This window comes from Mesoplodon bidens, assembly GCF_964165515.1.
Source record: "Mesoplodon bidens genome assembly, chromosome: 2".
NCBI lineage: Eukaryota > Metazoa > Chordata > Mammalia > Artiodactyla > Ziphiidae > Mesoplodon > Mesoplodon bidens.
The window spans coordinates 134,128,078-134,142,959 of record NC_138177.1 but is presented as its reverse complement, the minus strand read 5'-3'; the positions used below and the strand labels follow the sequence as shown (position 1 = coordinate 134,142,959).

The window sequence follows — 14,882 nt, the reverse complement described above, 5'->3', positions numbered from 1 at the left end:
ATTTGTCATCCCGGCAGCAAACTTCTAAAGAGAGCTCTTCTGCAGTGGAATCTGTTAATATGTGGTCCCAAGGAGGACAGGTTAGAGCAGTAAGACCAATTGGCTCCTTATCTCTTAAAGAGGCAAAATGCCTCCCGGGTGAGCACGGGAGAGAAGAATAGGGTGATTGGTGATTAACCACGTGGACCCAGATTTAAACTCATCTGGACAAAAGAAGCTGCTCTCCATCTCTCCATCTCTCCCTCCCTCTCTTCCACCCCCCTATCCGCCCCCCAACCACAAATCCACACATGCAGCCACAGTGAAGGCGCAGGTTCTGAGCAAGGTTTCTTTGAAATTATGTCACTGATAAGACTTGTGGGTATCACTTATACTATAAATCACATAATCAGATAAATCCCAAGCAGGTCTTTCTGGTTTAGCTTAATATAATGTAGATTCCATGCTTAGATTCGTTGTTTATTTTTCTTTTTTCAGAGTAGAATAAAAAGTCAATATTGGACTTGTGTCTCCTCTCTATATGAAATGTTTTCTTCTGTCTCACACACACACACACACTTGCTGTTTTAAATATGAAGCTCACATTTAAGCTTCAGCACAGGGTTTTCAACCTCACCGATTGACAGAACCATAAATCATGTTAAAGTTAAGTGAATTACTGTAGCATGGAACTGTAGCTTTAACAATGTTTATGTAGTATCAGCTTATCATCCATGTAGGCAAAGGGGGGTGAGCACTGATATTCGAAATGGGAATGTACAGTCCTGTTAATGTAGCTGCAGGATCATGGAGAGTTACCCATTTCATGCTGCATCCTTTGTATTGTTGAAACTAGTGTATTTAACCACTCACGTGTATGGAATGTTTTTTTAAATGTATATTTCCACAGTAAACTTACATTTGCCATTTCTTAGTATTAAATGGCAGTTGCTTCCCCCAACCCCAAACAATTCATTCTTCTTATGCACAAAACACATGTGAGGAACATCAGAGTTGCCAGGTTGTATTACGGTAATAAGGGACCTATGAGGCAAATATCATGAAAGGAAATAAGCCATTTGACCTCTGAAAAATAATTCAGATGGGAGCAGCAGAGTGCAGTGAAAAGAGCATGGGCTGTAGAGTCAGCCAGAATAGAATGCAAATCCTGGCCAGCCACTTGGGATCTGCATAAGCTTGTGCCAGTCACCCTTCCTCTGCTGGTCTCTTAATTTCCCACCTGTACAAAACTTTAAGGTGTTAATAGGAGGAGGAAGTGAAATGACATATGGAAAGGGCCACATATGTTATTAGTATGTTACTAAATGTTAACTGTCTCAGGGACTTCCCTGGTGGTGCAGTGGTTAAGAATCCGCCTGCCAGTGCAGGGGACACGGGTTCAAGCCCTGGTCTGGGAAGATCCCACATGCCGTGGAGCAACTAAGCCCGTGCACCACAACTACTGAGCCCGTGTGCCACAACTGCTGAAGCCCACACACCTAGAGCCCATGCTCTGCAACAAGAGAAGCCACCCCGTGCGCCTCGAGCCCGTGCTCTGCAACAAGTGAAGCCACCGCAAGGAGAAGCCCTTGTGCTACAATGAAGAGTAGCCCCTGCTCACCCCAACTTGAGAAAACAGCAACGAAGACCCAATGCAGCCAAATATATATATATATATATATATATATATATATATATATATATTAATGTTAACTGTCTCAGATTCCCCCCATCCCCATATCATTTTTTGCTGTCTTTCTGTGTGGTTCTCTTGAAAGGATTCTCAGTTCCCTCGTTCCTCACTCCCCATCCCCAGTTCTCTCTTTTATCTGCTCCTGTGGGTCCAGAAGGAGTGTGTGTTTCCCTTCACTGGGAGGAGCCTCATAGCCTAGAAGAGATGGGGCCTCAGGGAAGTGAGACAGCCTGGTTACTCCATCCCATTATTCTTGTGTGGTTAGAAGAACGGGGTGGGGGGTTCTCCCCAGTCAGGCAGGTGAACTCCCTTCCATGATGATTAGCCTGTAGCCATGGTGAAGACTTTTCTTTGGCTTGTCTTCATTCAGGCATGGCTCTTGCTAAAGGGATAAGCACCGGGACTTCCCTGGTGGTCCAGTGGCTAGGACTTTGCCTTCCAATGTAAGGGGTGCAGGTTTGATCCCTGGTCAGGGAGCTAAGATCCCACATGCCTTGTGGCCAAAAAACCAAAAATCATAAAACAGAAGCAATATTGTAACAAATTCAATAAAGACTTTAAAAATGGTCCACATCAAAAAAAAATCTTTAAAAAAAAAGGGAGGTAAGCACCATTGTTATTTACAAGAGTCAATTCAGCAAATAATTTTTGAGAATGTATCATCTGCCAAGCACTGTGCTAGGCCCTAATGAGCAAACCAGACAAGCCAGTCCTGCCCCTCCAACATAGTAGAATGGAAGAACAAATAATTATTGCTCGGATGAGATTCATGAGAGGGGAATTAGCAGGGATAATATAGCACAGGTATTTAAAGTAATTGTGGGGATTTGGATTTATTTGTGTCAGGTTGTATGGGTTCCTTCTATTGGCATACAATACAGATTAAGAAAACCTTGGTATTGCTGAGGGACATCTCTAGATCTTCCTGAAACCTCAAATTCCTGAATACTGTAATAAGAGTTGTTGAATTGTTGCATACCTGGTAATGAACAGAAGACATGTTAATAAGCACCCTTTCAAGTGAAATATTCATACAAGTGAAAGAACTCAGCCAGATTGCTTAATCACCCCTCCAGTCTCCCCAAAAGGAGATAATGGATTGGTTCATGTAACCGAAAAGTCAGAGGGTTTGTGGCTTCAGGTAGAGCTGGATCCAGATGCTCAGGCAATACCTTCAGAAATCTATATCTTTATCTTTCTCAGCTCTGCTGTCCTCTGTGTGAACTTGATTCTTAGACTAAATCTCCTCAGATCATGGCACTGATGATATGAGCAGCTCCAGACTTAATCCCCAATGTAACAATCCCAAGGGAAAGAGAACAGCTCTTCCACAAGAGATCTAGGGACAGTCCTACTCCCAAGAGTAGGATGCTTATGGCTCTGATTGGCCTGGTTTGGGTCATTTGCTCACTTTTAAAATAATCTTTATGTTTAAAAAATAATGGGGTGGGGGGAGCTGCCCTGGTGGACAGCCGCCCCGCAGGGGGCACAGCATTGGCAGTCCTGGCCCCCAAGCTGGGCAGTGGCAGTGTCTGCTTTCAGAGCCCCCTGGGGCTGCAGGTGAGGGCCCAGTAAGGTGCCAACGGAAGGTCACGGCTAAGTATGACCTCGAGGAGCTACAGAAGCGCCTCAACCTGGAGGAGTGGATCCTGGAGCAGCTCCCTGGCCTCCAGAACTACCAGGAAGAGGGGATCCTGGAGCTGGAGATTGCTGTGGATGAACTCCTGGATGTGGAGAGTGATGAGACCCAGCTGCCAAGGTCAAGGAGCTGCTGGTGGACTGTTACAAACCCACTGAGGCCTCCATCTCTGGCCTGCTGGACAAGATCCAGGACCTGCAGAAGCTGAGCACACCCCGGAAGAAAGGAAGGGTCCCCCACGCAAGTGAACAGTGGCTCCACAGAACAATCGCTGCCCCCCGCCCTCATAGCAACAGCAATACTGGGGGGCCCTGCAGCCAAGCCTGGTGCCATGAGTGGGGCTCCCCGTGCCTCTGGCCCAGAGGTGTCTTCCCAGACATTTAAAAAAAAAAAGATAATGGGGTTTCTCATTGGTGTGGCCTGGGTTACATGCCCACCCACAGAGCTGGGGGGAGGGTAAAGTCTAGGCTAATGACAGACTGAGGTGGAGGGAAGGATAGTTACCCAAAGAAACATTAGAGCTCTGTTTCCAGAAGAAAGGGTGAAAGACTGCTGGGCAGCCAAAACTGAGAGCTGTCCAGTACAGGAGATAAGAGCAAAGCTGTCCTGTGTGCTGGGCAGTGAGCTTGGCTCTCCTACCAGCCAAGTGACTTCCTGCTGCAGGTGGAGCTTACAGAGGACAGGTCAAACCCCGGTCTTAGAAGAGTGACACTTAGTCCATGCCGGGGACTTCCAGGGCCATGAAAACAGTTGAGAACAGTTCAACTCTTGATTCCCAATTATCTCAGGTTGCCACATGGCACTGCGTGATCCTGATTACTTTTCGTATATCTGAATTTATCCTAAAAACACAACTCTAAGAATGATAAATAGCCCAGAATCAAGCACGCTGTCTGGCACACAATATATTCTCAACACATTCATTTTAAAGGTGTGAGCCCACTATGTACTAGGCACCTAGAATTAGAAATAATTCTAATTTTTGGGAAAATCTCTTAAATTAGTGCTATTTTACCCAATTCACAGACAAGGAAATGCAGGTTTGAAAAAGTTACATAACTTTTCCTAGACTCACATAGGGAGTGAATGATTTCAAACCCAAAATAGTTGAGCTCTAAAAACCATACAGATATATAATTTCCATTTTGCAGCAGAGGAAACTAAGGTGCATAGGAGGCTGACACAGAGCTAGTTGATACCCAGCCTGGGGTAAATCTTCGGTACCCTGACTTCAAACACTGGACCGATTCTTCTCCTACTTCCTCCCCTTGTGAGAAATCTACCAGCAGTAGGATAAATCCCTAAATCCTGTAGGGTGAATTCAGGAGGATACTTTGAAACCTGTGCTTTAGTAATCATGTTGCTCAGAAACAGGGGCTTGAACTGCAGTGTATACCTGCCGGTTGGGCAGGGGTAGTGGGGGGAAGGCTGTGAATCAATCATAGCTTTGTTGTGGGGTTTGTTTGTTTATCTGCTTGGTCTTGCCTTTTTTATTTTAAATGTCAGCCAGCAAAGACTCCCAAACAGCGCCGGTCCCAGGACTTGGTAGGCCTCGCATAGGCTAGAGAACCTCCACGGAGCTTACTTTTGAAATTCTCTTTTGCGGGACTGCCCTTCCAACAGGTCATTTGAGAATTCATTCTCTGCCTGTTTCTGTTAACCTCTGTGATCATCCAATCTATGGTGGTGGTTTTTTCCTTAAATGTTTTTCTTTCATTCATCTCTTGACTCGCAGTATTGCTTGCACATTACGTAGAAGCTCCCTTCGTGGAACTGAAGTCTTGTCAACTTTGCGTAATAACCAGTCACTCTTCATATCTCTAATAATCACAGCTGTTCTGTGGCGTTTGAATGCATTGCACATTAGCCGTCATGGCGGCTTAGGGGATTCGTGCACAAGTATGATCTATTCAGAGAAGAGGTCCTGTCAGGACCCAAAGGCTGGGGCTCTATCTCACAGAGCTTGAACTGGCACATTCCCTCGGGGGGTTTTTTGGGGGTTTCATTTGCGGTACGAGGGCCTCTCACCGTTGTGGCCTCTCCCATTGCGGAGCCCAGGCTCCAGACGCGCAGGCTCACTGGCCATGGCTCACGGGCCCAGCCGCTCCGCGGCATGTGGGATCTTCCCGGACCGGGGCATGAATCTGTGTCCCCTGCATCGGCAGGCGGACTCTCAACCACTGCGCCACCAGGGAAGCCCTCCCTCAGGGTTTTAAAAACTCTAAATATCACAGCCTTCCCAAAGACACAGGCTCCTAGAGACTGAGTCCAAACATACCCTAGAACCTAATATCCCAGAAACGTTTAAAAAATAATTTCTTTTAAAAACCACATACTCCCGGGACTTCTCTGGTGGCGCCGTGGTTAAGAATCCGCCTGCCAATGCAGGGGACACGGGTTCGATCCCTGGTCTGGGAAGATCCCACGTGCTACGGAGCAACTAAACCTGTGCACCACAACTACTGAGCCTGCGCTCTAGAGCCTGCAAGCCACAACTACTGAAGCCCATGCGCCTAGAGCCCCTGCTCTGCAACAAGAGAAGCCACCACAGTAAGAAGCCCGTGCACCACAACTAGAGAAAGCCTGTGCGCAGCTACGAAGACCCAACGCAGCCAAAAATAAATAAATTAAAATAAATAAAAATTTTTTAAACCCCACATACTCCCTTGTTTCACATTTTTTAGATTTCAGTGTTGTTACATATGGATCAATTGTATTGTTATTTGTAAATGTAATCCCAGAGACTGAATTTCATTGAAATTTAAAGCTAGATGAGCTTCAGTGGCTGTTTAGTTCAAACTACTCATTTTGCAGACGAAAGAACCAGAGGAGAGAGAAGTTGCCCACATTTAAAGCCAGGTAGAGACAGCAACACAATTAAAACCCAAGTCTCTTTATCTAACTAGAAAATTTTCCTAAAAAGTACCCCAGAGCTTCTAAAAAACTTTTTAAGCAGTTAACATATATTGGCTCTCTGATAAGCAACTCGCAATAACTAACACAGTGGGACATTTAAGGGCAGTGGTAGAGATCTCCATTGTATGAGGCTATGACGAGGCCATGCTCAGAATCTGATTAGGTCAGAAGTGTACTTAGGTAACAGGGGTCTACATGGTAAAGGGGGAGGTCGGGATGGACACTTAAGGATTATAGGTCTAAGTAAAAAATAGAGTCTAGAGGGAGATAGCCCCATAGTTCTAAGTTTCTAGGTTAAGTCTCAGAGTCTAAGATTTAAGCAAAGGTAGGGATTCAAGGTGTATTTCATCCAAAAAGAGCCTTTACCGTCATTGTTTCTATGGAATCTATGACTTCTACATCAAGGTCGTTTCTGTTGCTTTGGTTTTGCATTTTGTTGTTGATGGAACTTTTTTCAAGACCCTCATGTCATATCCATATTGATAGCTCATACTCTTTTATCAATATGTATGCACTCATTTGTCCAAGAGACAGATAGATAGGCAACAGGTGCCTCTTACCCCACTGTTCCCTTCCCCCTGTGTATTCTACGATTTGAACAGGTCCCTAGCACATAGGAGCAAATTCCAATTTAGTCATTTCTCATCCCCATACCCATCTTTACCTATAATAGTATTACAAGTAAAAGAAGCTGTTTATTGATGATCCCTTAACCGTATGGTCAGGAGCTGCTCCATATGCCTTATATATACATTGTCTCATTGAATCCTCAAAACAAATCTATGAGGTATAAGCCCCATTATACAGATGGCAAACTGAGAGAAGCTTGGGAACTTGAATCACAGCTGGCAAATGATAGAGCTAAAATTTAAATCCATGTCTATCTGACTCCAAAGTCCATGGTCCTTATATTATATCACTCTACTTGTCTTCTCTTCTCTTTCCTTTCTTTTCTTTTTATTAAAGTATAGTTGATTTACAGTGTCCTGTTAGTTTCAGGTCTACAGCACAGTGGTTCAGTTATACATATATATACACATATATATATAAATTTATATATATAAATATATTCTTTTTCAGATTCTTTTCCCTTATAGGTTATTACAAAATATTGAGTATATAGTTCCCTGTGCTACACAGTAGGTCCTTGTTGGTTATCTACTACTTTTCTGACTCATATGTTTAATTTGACATGATATACACATGGATGTGGGAAACCAGCACATACACAAGGCATGTTAAATAATGGTGAAAAGGGACAATCAAAGAGGGACAGTGGATAGTTCTTGGAGTTACAGATGGCAAGCAGGTTGCTTTGGAAGCCTTCAAAAAAGGTGAGGCTCCAGCAGAAAGGCCAGCTGGGACAAGGATGCAGTTTGGTAGGGCAGAGGTGGAAGGAACAGTGATTGTCTGGTGCACAACTCACAAGCAGAGCGTTGCAGGTGTTTGGAGGGTGAACAGGAATTATGTGGGTCTATACCAGGGGCCATCAAACTACGGCCCACCAGTCAAATCTAGCCCTCTTCCTGTTTTTTAAAATAAAATTGTATTGGAACATGGTTACACTGATTTGTTTATGTAATATCTATGGCTGCTCCTGCGTTTAGTGGCAGAGTCAAGTAATTGCAACAAAATCCATGAGGCCTTCAAAGCCTAAACTGTGTCCTCTATGGCCTTTACACAAAATGTTTGCCAACCCCTGGTCTAGACTATAAACCAGGGCATTTGAGCAAGAAAGGTCTTTCAATAGCTAAAATTGATCTAAATTAAAATTTTAAAAGACCCTGGCCTGCCCCTCACCCCTCTCTATTTTTTTTTTTTTTGGTTAAAAACAGACCAAAAGATATTGGAATTTGATCTCTACCCTGAACCTGTACCTTAACTCAAATGGAATAGAATATATCACTTATCTTGGAAATCTACTGTAACAGCAAGTTACTTTGTTTGGTAGCAATAATATAAAAATACTGGTGTTTTGCAAGTCATCATGTAATGTCATATATTTCTCTTATGTGACATACCCAGGTTCTTTTGCATGCCTCTCAGTGATGTTAAAGATGCGTACTATATGTTTTGAAAACCTTGGCTTGAGTCACAGGTTTGTTATTTAGAAAAGGTTCCACCTCCCAAAGGCTTGAAAACCATTGCCAATTCCTCGTTCCTTGTGTCTCTGTTGAAATAAATCCCATAACTCCAAACTTCTAGGCTTTCATAAATGGCAGGTCTGATTCATGCATGATTTATACATTATAGCCATGGACCCTTAAGATAGATTTCTCAGCTTTAGGTAGGCTATCATGGTGTTATATATTGTGGTTTTGAATTTCTGAAGAAGCAAACTGCATAGTAGTTGACAACCCAAACAACTCAGGTTCCATTTGCCCTTATAGAAGGCTTTTTTTTTAAGCACAATTTTTTCCTTCCACTTTCTGCTCCTTTTAGAGCCCTGCCTTATTAAAATCTTTACTTTTAAATACGAGTATTCAGGAGTTCTTAATGCCACCTTGTACTTTATGGAAATGGTTATTTTTGTGTAAACATCCTACTGCTGAAGACAGATGAGTAGCTTTTTCTTCTAATGGTGCTAACAGAGCGAAACGAACATTTTGGAATCTCACCTGTTGCCACCGACAATGTCAATTAACAGTAAGACTGAAGTTTCGCAAGTGCCAGGGCTTGGGAGTGGTCATTCATTCTGTGAGGGAAGAAGGCTGTGTGTAACACTGTCTTAAGAGCACGCTGCACCTGAAGGAGGATTAGATTTTATTGTTTGCACTGCTCTCTTGAAAGCTTATCTTTGGAGCCTCCTATAAAAGAGAGACTAGGATCTAAGGGCTGGTGCCGGAAAGCAAAAGCTAAGATGAAAAGAATCCAAGTCTCTGTCCAGTCCGTGAGAGTCTGCAGTGGTTCATGGACAAGAAATAAAGGAATTAAGGCAATGTCAGGGCTAAATAGAAGAGCATATTTCAACTGTGAAATCTTGGTTTGAGAAAAAATGCAGGAGGGTTATTAGAATTCTTGGAGGTTGAGTTTGGGCAAAACTGCTGGAAATGGTAAAGAGAGGTGACTTTCTTCTATCTCTTTTTCTTTCCTAAGACTTAGAATGAAATATAAGATTCCAAACCTGTCTGGCCCTGCCTCCCTGGTATCATCTTCTTTGAGCCAGAAATGTGTCCATAAAGCCTCCTCCCTATGTAGACTCTCAGATCAAGAATCAATTGTTGGACCACATAAGTCTCTCAACATATACACAGTAATATAGTAATGACCTTGACCTTCTCCTTCCCAGTCTTAATCAATTCTGCCTTAAAGAAGGAAGAATTTTTTAAGTTAAAAATATATATACTCAATCACATTGAATTGTAAACTTTTTCTCTTTCAAGCTAAAACCAGGAGAGTCCTTTAAATAATCGGGGCCACTGTGTGGGGTGGTGGGTGGGTGGTGTGAAAACAGGTAAACCAACCTGACTGACCTGCTTTCTTGTTTTTAAGTATCCAGTAATATGATCATTTTGCAATAAATAACTGAGCCTACAGCTTTGGGAAATTCTGGGTCTCTGCTTCTTTAATTGTGGCTACTTTGTTCAGAATGTGTAGGCAGGGCCATTCCAGCCAAAGAAACCTGATCAAATTTCCTTCCTTCCCATCCTACTGGTATTCTTTGTGAAAAGCCCAAGCGGTTGTTTGAAACTAGTTTGGCCTCTGGTTAAAGTTTAAACTAGTAGTGAGATCCATCCAGAATGGAGTGTTTCTGACACTTCCTGCTGCTCCTGGCCTAGGGTACTAAGAGTATTAGACCCCAGAAGCAGCCAATTTTGTAGTGCCTTTTAATACACAAAATTGTATTAACATCAGCCTGGATACAGATGGATGCATTGCAATAAACTGTAACCACCTGAGAAAAGCCTTTATTGACTCTCAAGTAAATAATGCACATTTTAAAGGATCTAAATATGCATTTACATAATGTGCTATAATTTTTTATTGTGTCAACTATTCACACACACACATCCATAAGAGATGTTTTTCTCTGTCAAAAATTTGGACTCATACCATTTTTTCTGCATTGCATTAGCACCATGCCAGATTCACAATGGTATTTTCTCTTCTCTAGGGCCTGAGCTGACCATCTCAAAATACATTTAATGAATTTTACTGATTGAATGATTTGTTGACTGATTTAACCCCAGTGACACTTTCTAAAATAATTTGCAACCACTTGGACAAAAACTTAGGCACACTAAAAACATCTAATCCAAGATAAAAGGGAGCAAACAAGAAATAGGGAAGGAGGAAAACCAAATTTAGACATGGCTGAAATCTTAAGTCTGAGCTTGAGAGCAATGGAAGAACCCAATGCAGTCTCATTGTTCAGGAAAATAGTGCTGCTAGCAGGCTATCCGGAGAAATAGTGGGTATTTAATAGTATTTAATAGTACTTTGTAATGTCTGTAACACAACTGTTTTCTGTTTGAAGAAATTAAAGCTCAGGATCTTGAATGATTTATATCCAGTTCCACAGTAGACTAATGGCTGAACCAGAATGTCCAAGGCATGAGAAAGTAGGGGTTGTGAAGGATGACCCTTCGCAGTGCAAACTCAGCAGTTGTCTAATGTGAATCTACAGACTAAATGATTTCCTGGTATTAATTAAGAATTAATTGATCCTTATAAATCAACCATTGTGGAATTAACTCCATATAGTACCATGTGTTCTTAGGTCTATGTTAAAATAAACTCTATGACACAAGAAAAAGGTGAATAAATTGTTTTTAGTAAAATGTAATAAACTAAGGTCTACATTTAAGTTGTTAATGATTTTCTTTTACATATTTAACAACAGCAGCAACAAGAGGGCAAGGATGCTTATTAACAATTAAGGGAGGGATTCCATGGTCCCGTTGAATTATTTCCTCTGTCAGGTTTCTCTAACTTTTATCTGTCTAGTCTTTGCTCAAGTGAATTTTTCCCCTTGGGCAGCATTCTCTGCTGGCCACCACAATTTCATAATCTCACAATCATTCATCACTTTCCATTGAGCACCTGAAGCATTGCCACTTTATCATTAAGGTCTGCTTCCTGGGGGCTCTTGACAATGGAGTTGCCACCTTTGTGTTTGACATGCTGTAGAAGTTGAGTGTATCATTTTGTTGTGCTCAATACATTCCCAGACTCATTTGGGAAATGCCACATTCCATCTCTAACTAGAAACTGTTCAGTCAAATGCAGGGCACTGGGTCAAAGTTTCTTGTTATCAGCAAAGACGACCGTACCATATTAGATGAAAAAATTCCTTGGGTTCTTTAAAGCACAATTTGCAAAGTAAGAGATGACCAGAGCCATTTAACTTTTTAGCTGCAGATTTTAACTCAGACGGTAATGGATTCCAAGATTTACCATTCAGTGTATGAAGCCCTAAGTTTTACCAGTTTTTCTACAAGCTCCCTGGCTGTTTGCCAGGTTAAAAATATTTTTTTTAAGTTTATATTTATTTGTATGGTTACTTTATTAATTTCTGTACCACTCATATATTCAATCATTCATTGTACCATCAACAAATATTTACTGAGTGCCAGACACTGTTCGGGGGATATGACAGTGAATCATTAAATGGATGGAAAAGCTATTTACTAATATGGAGAAGAGAGAAGAGCCAGTATGAGGGGTGGAAGGTGACAAGAATTCTAGTTCGAATGGGTTATGTTCAAGATGCCCTCAATTATATGATTGAAGACAAAACTTTGTATTTTCTCAGTGTTGTATCCCAAGCCCATAGTAGGAGCCTTGGAATATTTTTGGATAGATTAAAGGTTTCATGAATGAAAGGATCCCATCAGGTCATCTGCAACATATGGACTGGACTCTTGTTTCCACTCCAAACCCCTATTTCTACTCTTTAAAAACTACACATGCCATTCTGAACCTCAGAGTCCTAGCCACTCTAATCATTAGTCAGAAAATGCCCCAGTCCTACAGATACAGTAGGGAACAAAAATCCCGTGTCCGGGGATCCATAGAGATGCATCCTTTTTTGACAGATGGGATGATGGTAGAAAGTGTGGCCAGTCTCGCTTAGTTGCTCTTCGTTTTATGAGTCACCCTCAATATTAGGAAAGTCTTACTTTCCAAATATTTGGGTATTCCTTTGTTTTCTCTTTGCAGGGCCTCCTTGAGTTTAAAGATTTAAACTGCAAAAAGTAAAGGAAAAATAAATACTCTCATCTGCTTTTACTTGGCAGTTGTTTTTCTGGCCCTCACTGGGGAGTGAGAGCCGCCATCTTGGCATTACTTGGTTTGAGTGTCTTCAGCCCTTCCCATGTGCTGTTCTTACCCTTCAGCAGGCTTCACGAATCACCCTTCCGCTTCAAGGGCAGAAGTCTTCCCAGGAAAAATTATTAAGCACCTCACATACGTTTTTTAAATCTAATGTAATCTTCTTCCTGTATCAGTGAAACTCAGCAGGGTTCAAATATAAGGGAGTGATGGTTGTCTGAGCCTTTCATCAGTTTGTATGAGCAGAGGGCCAACAATTTAGCAGGGGTCACTGCCTACCTACTCAGCCTGTGGGTTCTCCTGCTATAACTAACATCTATGCGTTTCTGAGTTTGGCTTTGAAATGGCCAAGAAAAAGGCAACATAAACCTTCTGTGTAAAGTGAGGCACCCAAATTGCATGGGTTCATTAAGTGATCATTTACTACAGACTTCAAAAAATTTCATCCTGAATTAGTCCCTAGAAATTTCCTTGAAAGGAGTATAAGAGCTTTAACAATGAATTATTGTCTATGGAAATCTCAGCATGAAAGGGGATCCATATGTGCAAACTAGAATTTGTCATATGTAATGTCAGTTAAATCAGGTCTAATCTACCAAATACATTTTTTATTGCCTGCTTCATTAAAAAGGCTCTTAAGGTAATGAATAATCTTCAGCTTCACCAGGGATTATTAATGCCTTTATAACTCATGTCCACTGAAAATAGAAAGACAGCTTGAAACTTTACCCTAATCTAGCCTCCATGTTTGTCTTAGAGCTTTAAGGAAGAAAATCTTTCAGACCTCTCCAGTGTTAAATGCCGTCACCCGAGCAGTTACTAGGAATTGGGTCAGGAGAAGAAATATTAAAAGGAAGTTGAATCCAGTTTAAAAGCTGTGGCAAAACAAGTCTTTCTCTTATTAACTCTGATGTTTTCTTTTCCTACAGCAAGTCCACATGCGACACCATCAACTCTTCATTTTCCAACATCACCCATCATCCAGCAGCCTGGGCCTTACTTCTCCCACCCAGCCATCCGCTATCACCCTCAGGAGACGCTGAAAGAGTTTGTCCAACTTGTCTGCCCTGATGCTGGTCAGCAGGCTGGACAGGTGGGGTTCCTCAATGTAAGGAAACTTCTTTTTTTTTTTTTTTGATTGCTTTAGAAATATTAACCGAATGTAAAAATAACAAGGGAAGACCTTATGACCATGTGACGTTGTGCTCTGATGTCGTGTTGACTGACTGCAGGCAAATGTCATATTTATTCTAGATTGTGGGAAAGTTAACTTACTCTAAGAGGGATTGGCCAGGGTTTAAAAACAGTGTTTGTGTTAACTTCGCAACTGTCAAGTTTATGGATATAAATCATCTCAAGGGTGAACTGTGTAACCTTCTAAGGTCTGTGGGCAGATAATTCCACCTCATGCATACTAACCCAAGGGCTCACGCAGTTAACAAAATAGAAAGACCAAATAATTTTAAATAATGATTTTGGGTGGTAGGGAGAGGTAGGGGGAGGAGGGGGCACAGATGTTTCAGATCAACTAAGTTGATATTTTTAAAAAATAGTCCTCTAACACTTTACATCAAGTTGACCAGTACTTGAACTCAAGATTCTAGAAGTAGTTTATTATAGTTTGTTATTTCTGCAAGTAGTTATCTTTCCCACTTATCTTTGTATAAAGCTAAATAGTATTCAGTAGTTTCGAATGGAGGTTTTCATTGTTTCTCAAATAAACCAAATCACAATTTGAAACAATATTCCTAATGTAAAAGTGATTTTTTTAAATCACAAATTTTATTTCAAATATAGAACCAAATGTTTGCAATGGATAGCTATATCCCAAGGCCAATAATAATAACAATGAATTGGAAATAATGACCAGCATAAAGCCAAATGCGATTTTCCTTTTCTCCTAATAACTGTAATGAAGCCACAGGTGAGCCATAATTATTATTGCCTAATTTAGAATATTATATCACACCACCCTATCACCGATTTTCTTCCCTCGAAGAATACCTGATTCTGCATATCTGAGATAGAACAGGCAGCTTTGACTAATGTCTGGTGATGTGTTAGCAGATACATTTCTGTCTAGACAACAAATCAATATGGACCCTTTTTTCTTTTTGCTTGTGTATTCATTTGCTTGGCTTATTCTAAAGCATTCACTTATGGACTTTTAGCCCACTCAGAAATGACACACAGGCAAGTGTGTTGGCAAGAAAGCACAGCATTCTCACTGTCAGATGAGATTGTCTTTGAGGAACAATACTAAATATATAAGTGAATGTTGATGAGGCAGTGAGACTTCCTCTGCAGAATTACTAAGCTTAAACTTAAAAGCCTGGGACAGCAACTGAATTTTGATTCAGGACTAGAGCCTAAATAGGAGCT

At 41.4% G+C, this 14,882-nt stretch overlaps 1 protein-coding gene and 1 pseudogene across 5 annotated transcripts in view; both read left to right on the top strand.

Annotated features, from left to right (window-relative positions):
• Nucleotides 1-14,882, top strand: part of NFIA (nuclear factor I A) — a gene marked incomplete at its 3' end in the record, with an annotated part of 385,446 nt that overhangs the window by 311,593 nt on the left and 58,971 nt on the right. For 3 of the 4 annotated variants that reach the window (XM_081258349.1, XM_081258347.1, XM_081258346.1), the window contains exon 8: nucleotides 13,430-13,608. In XM_081258349.1, the coding sequence (XP_081114475.1) occupies nucleotides 13,430-13,608 (179 nt within the window). The remainder of the gene's footprint in view (nucleotides 1-13,429; nucleotides 13,609-14,882) is intronic. The other variant, XM_081258348.1, reaches the window with a different exon arrangement.
• Nucleotides 128-3,815, top strand: LOC308612658 (protein phosphatase 1 regulatory subunit 14B-like; annotated as a pseudogene). The gene is made up of 2 exons: nucleotides 128-138; nucleotides 3,145-3,815. The product of its transcript is annotated as a protein phosphatase 1 regulatory subunit 14B-like (transcript).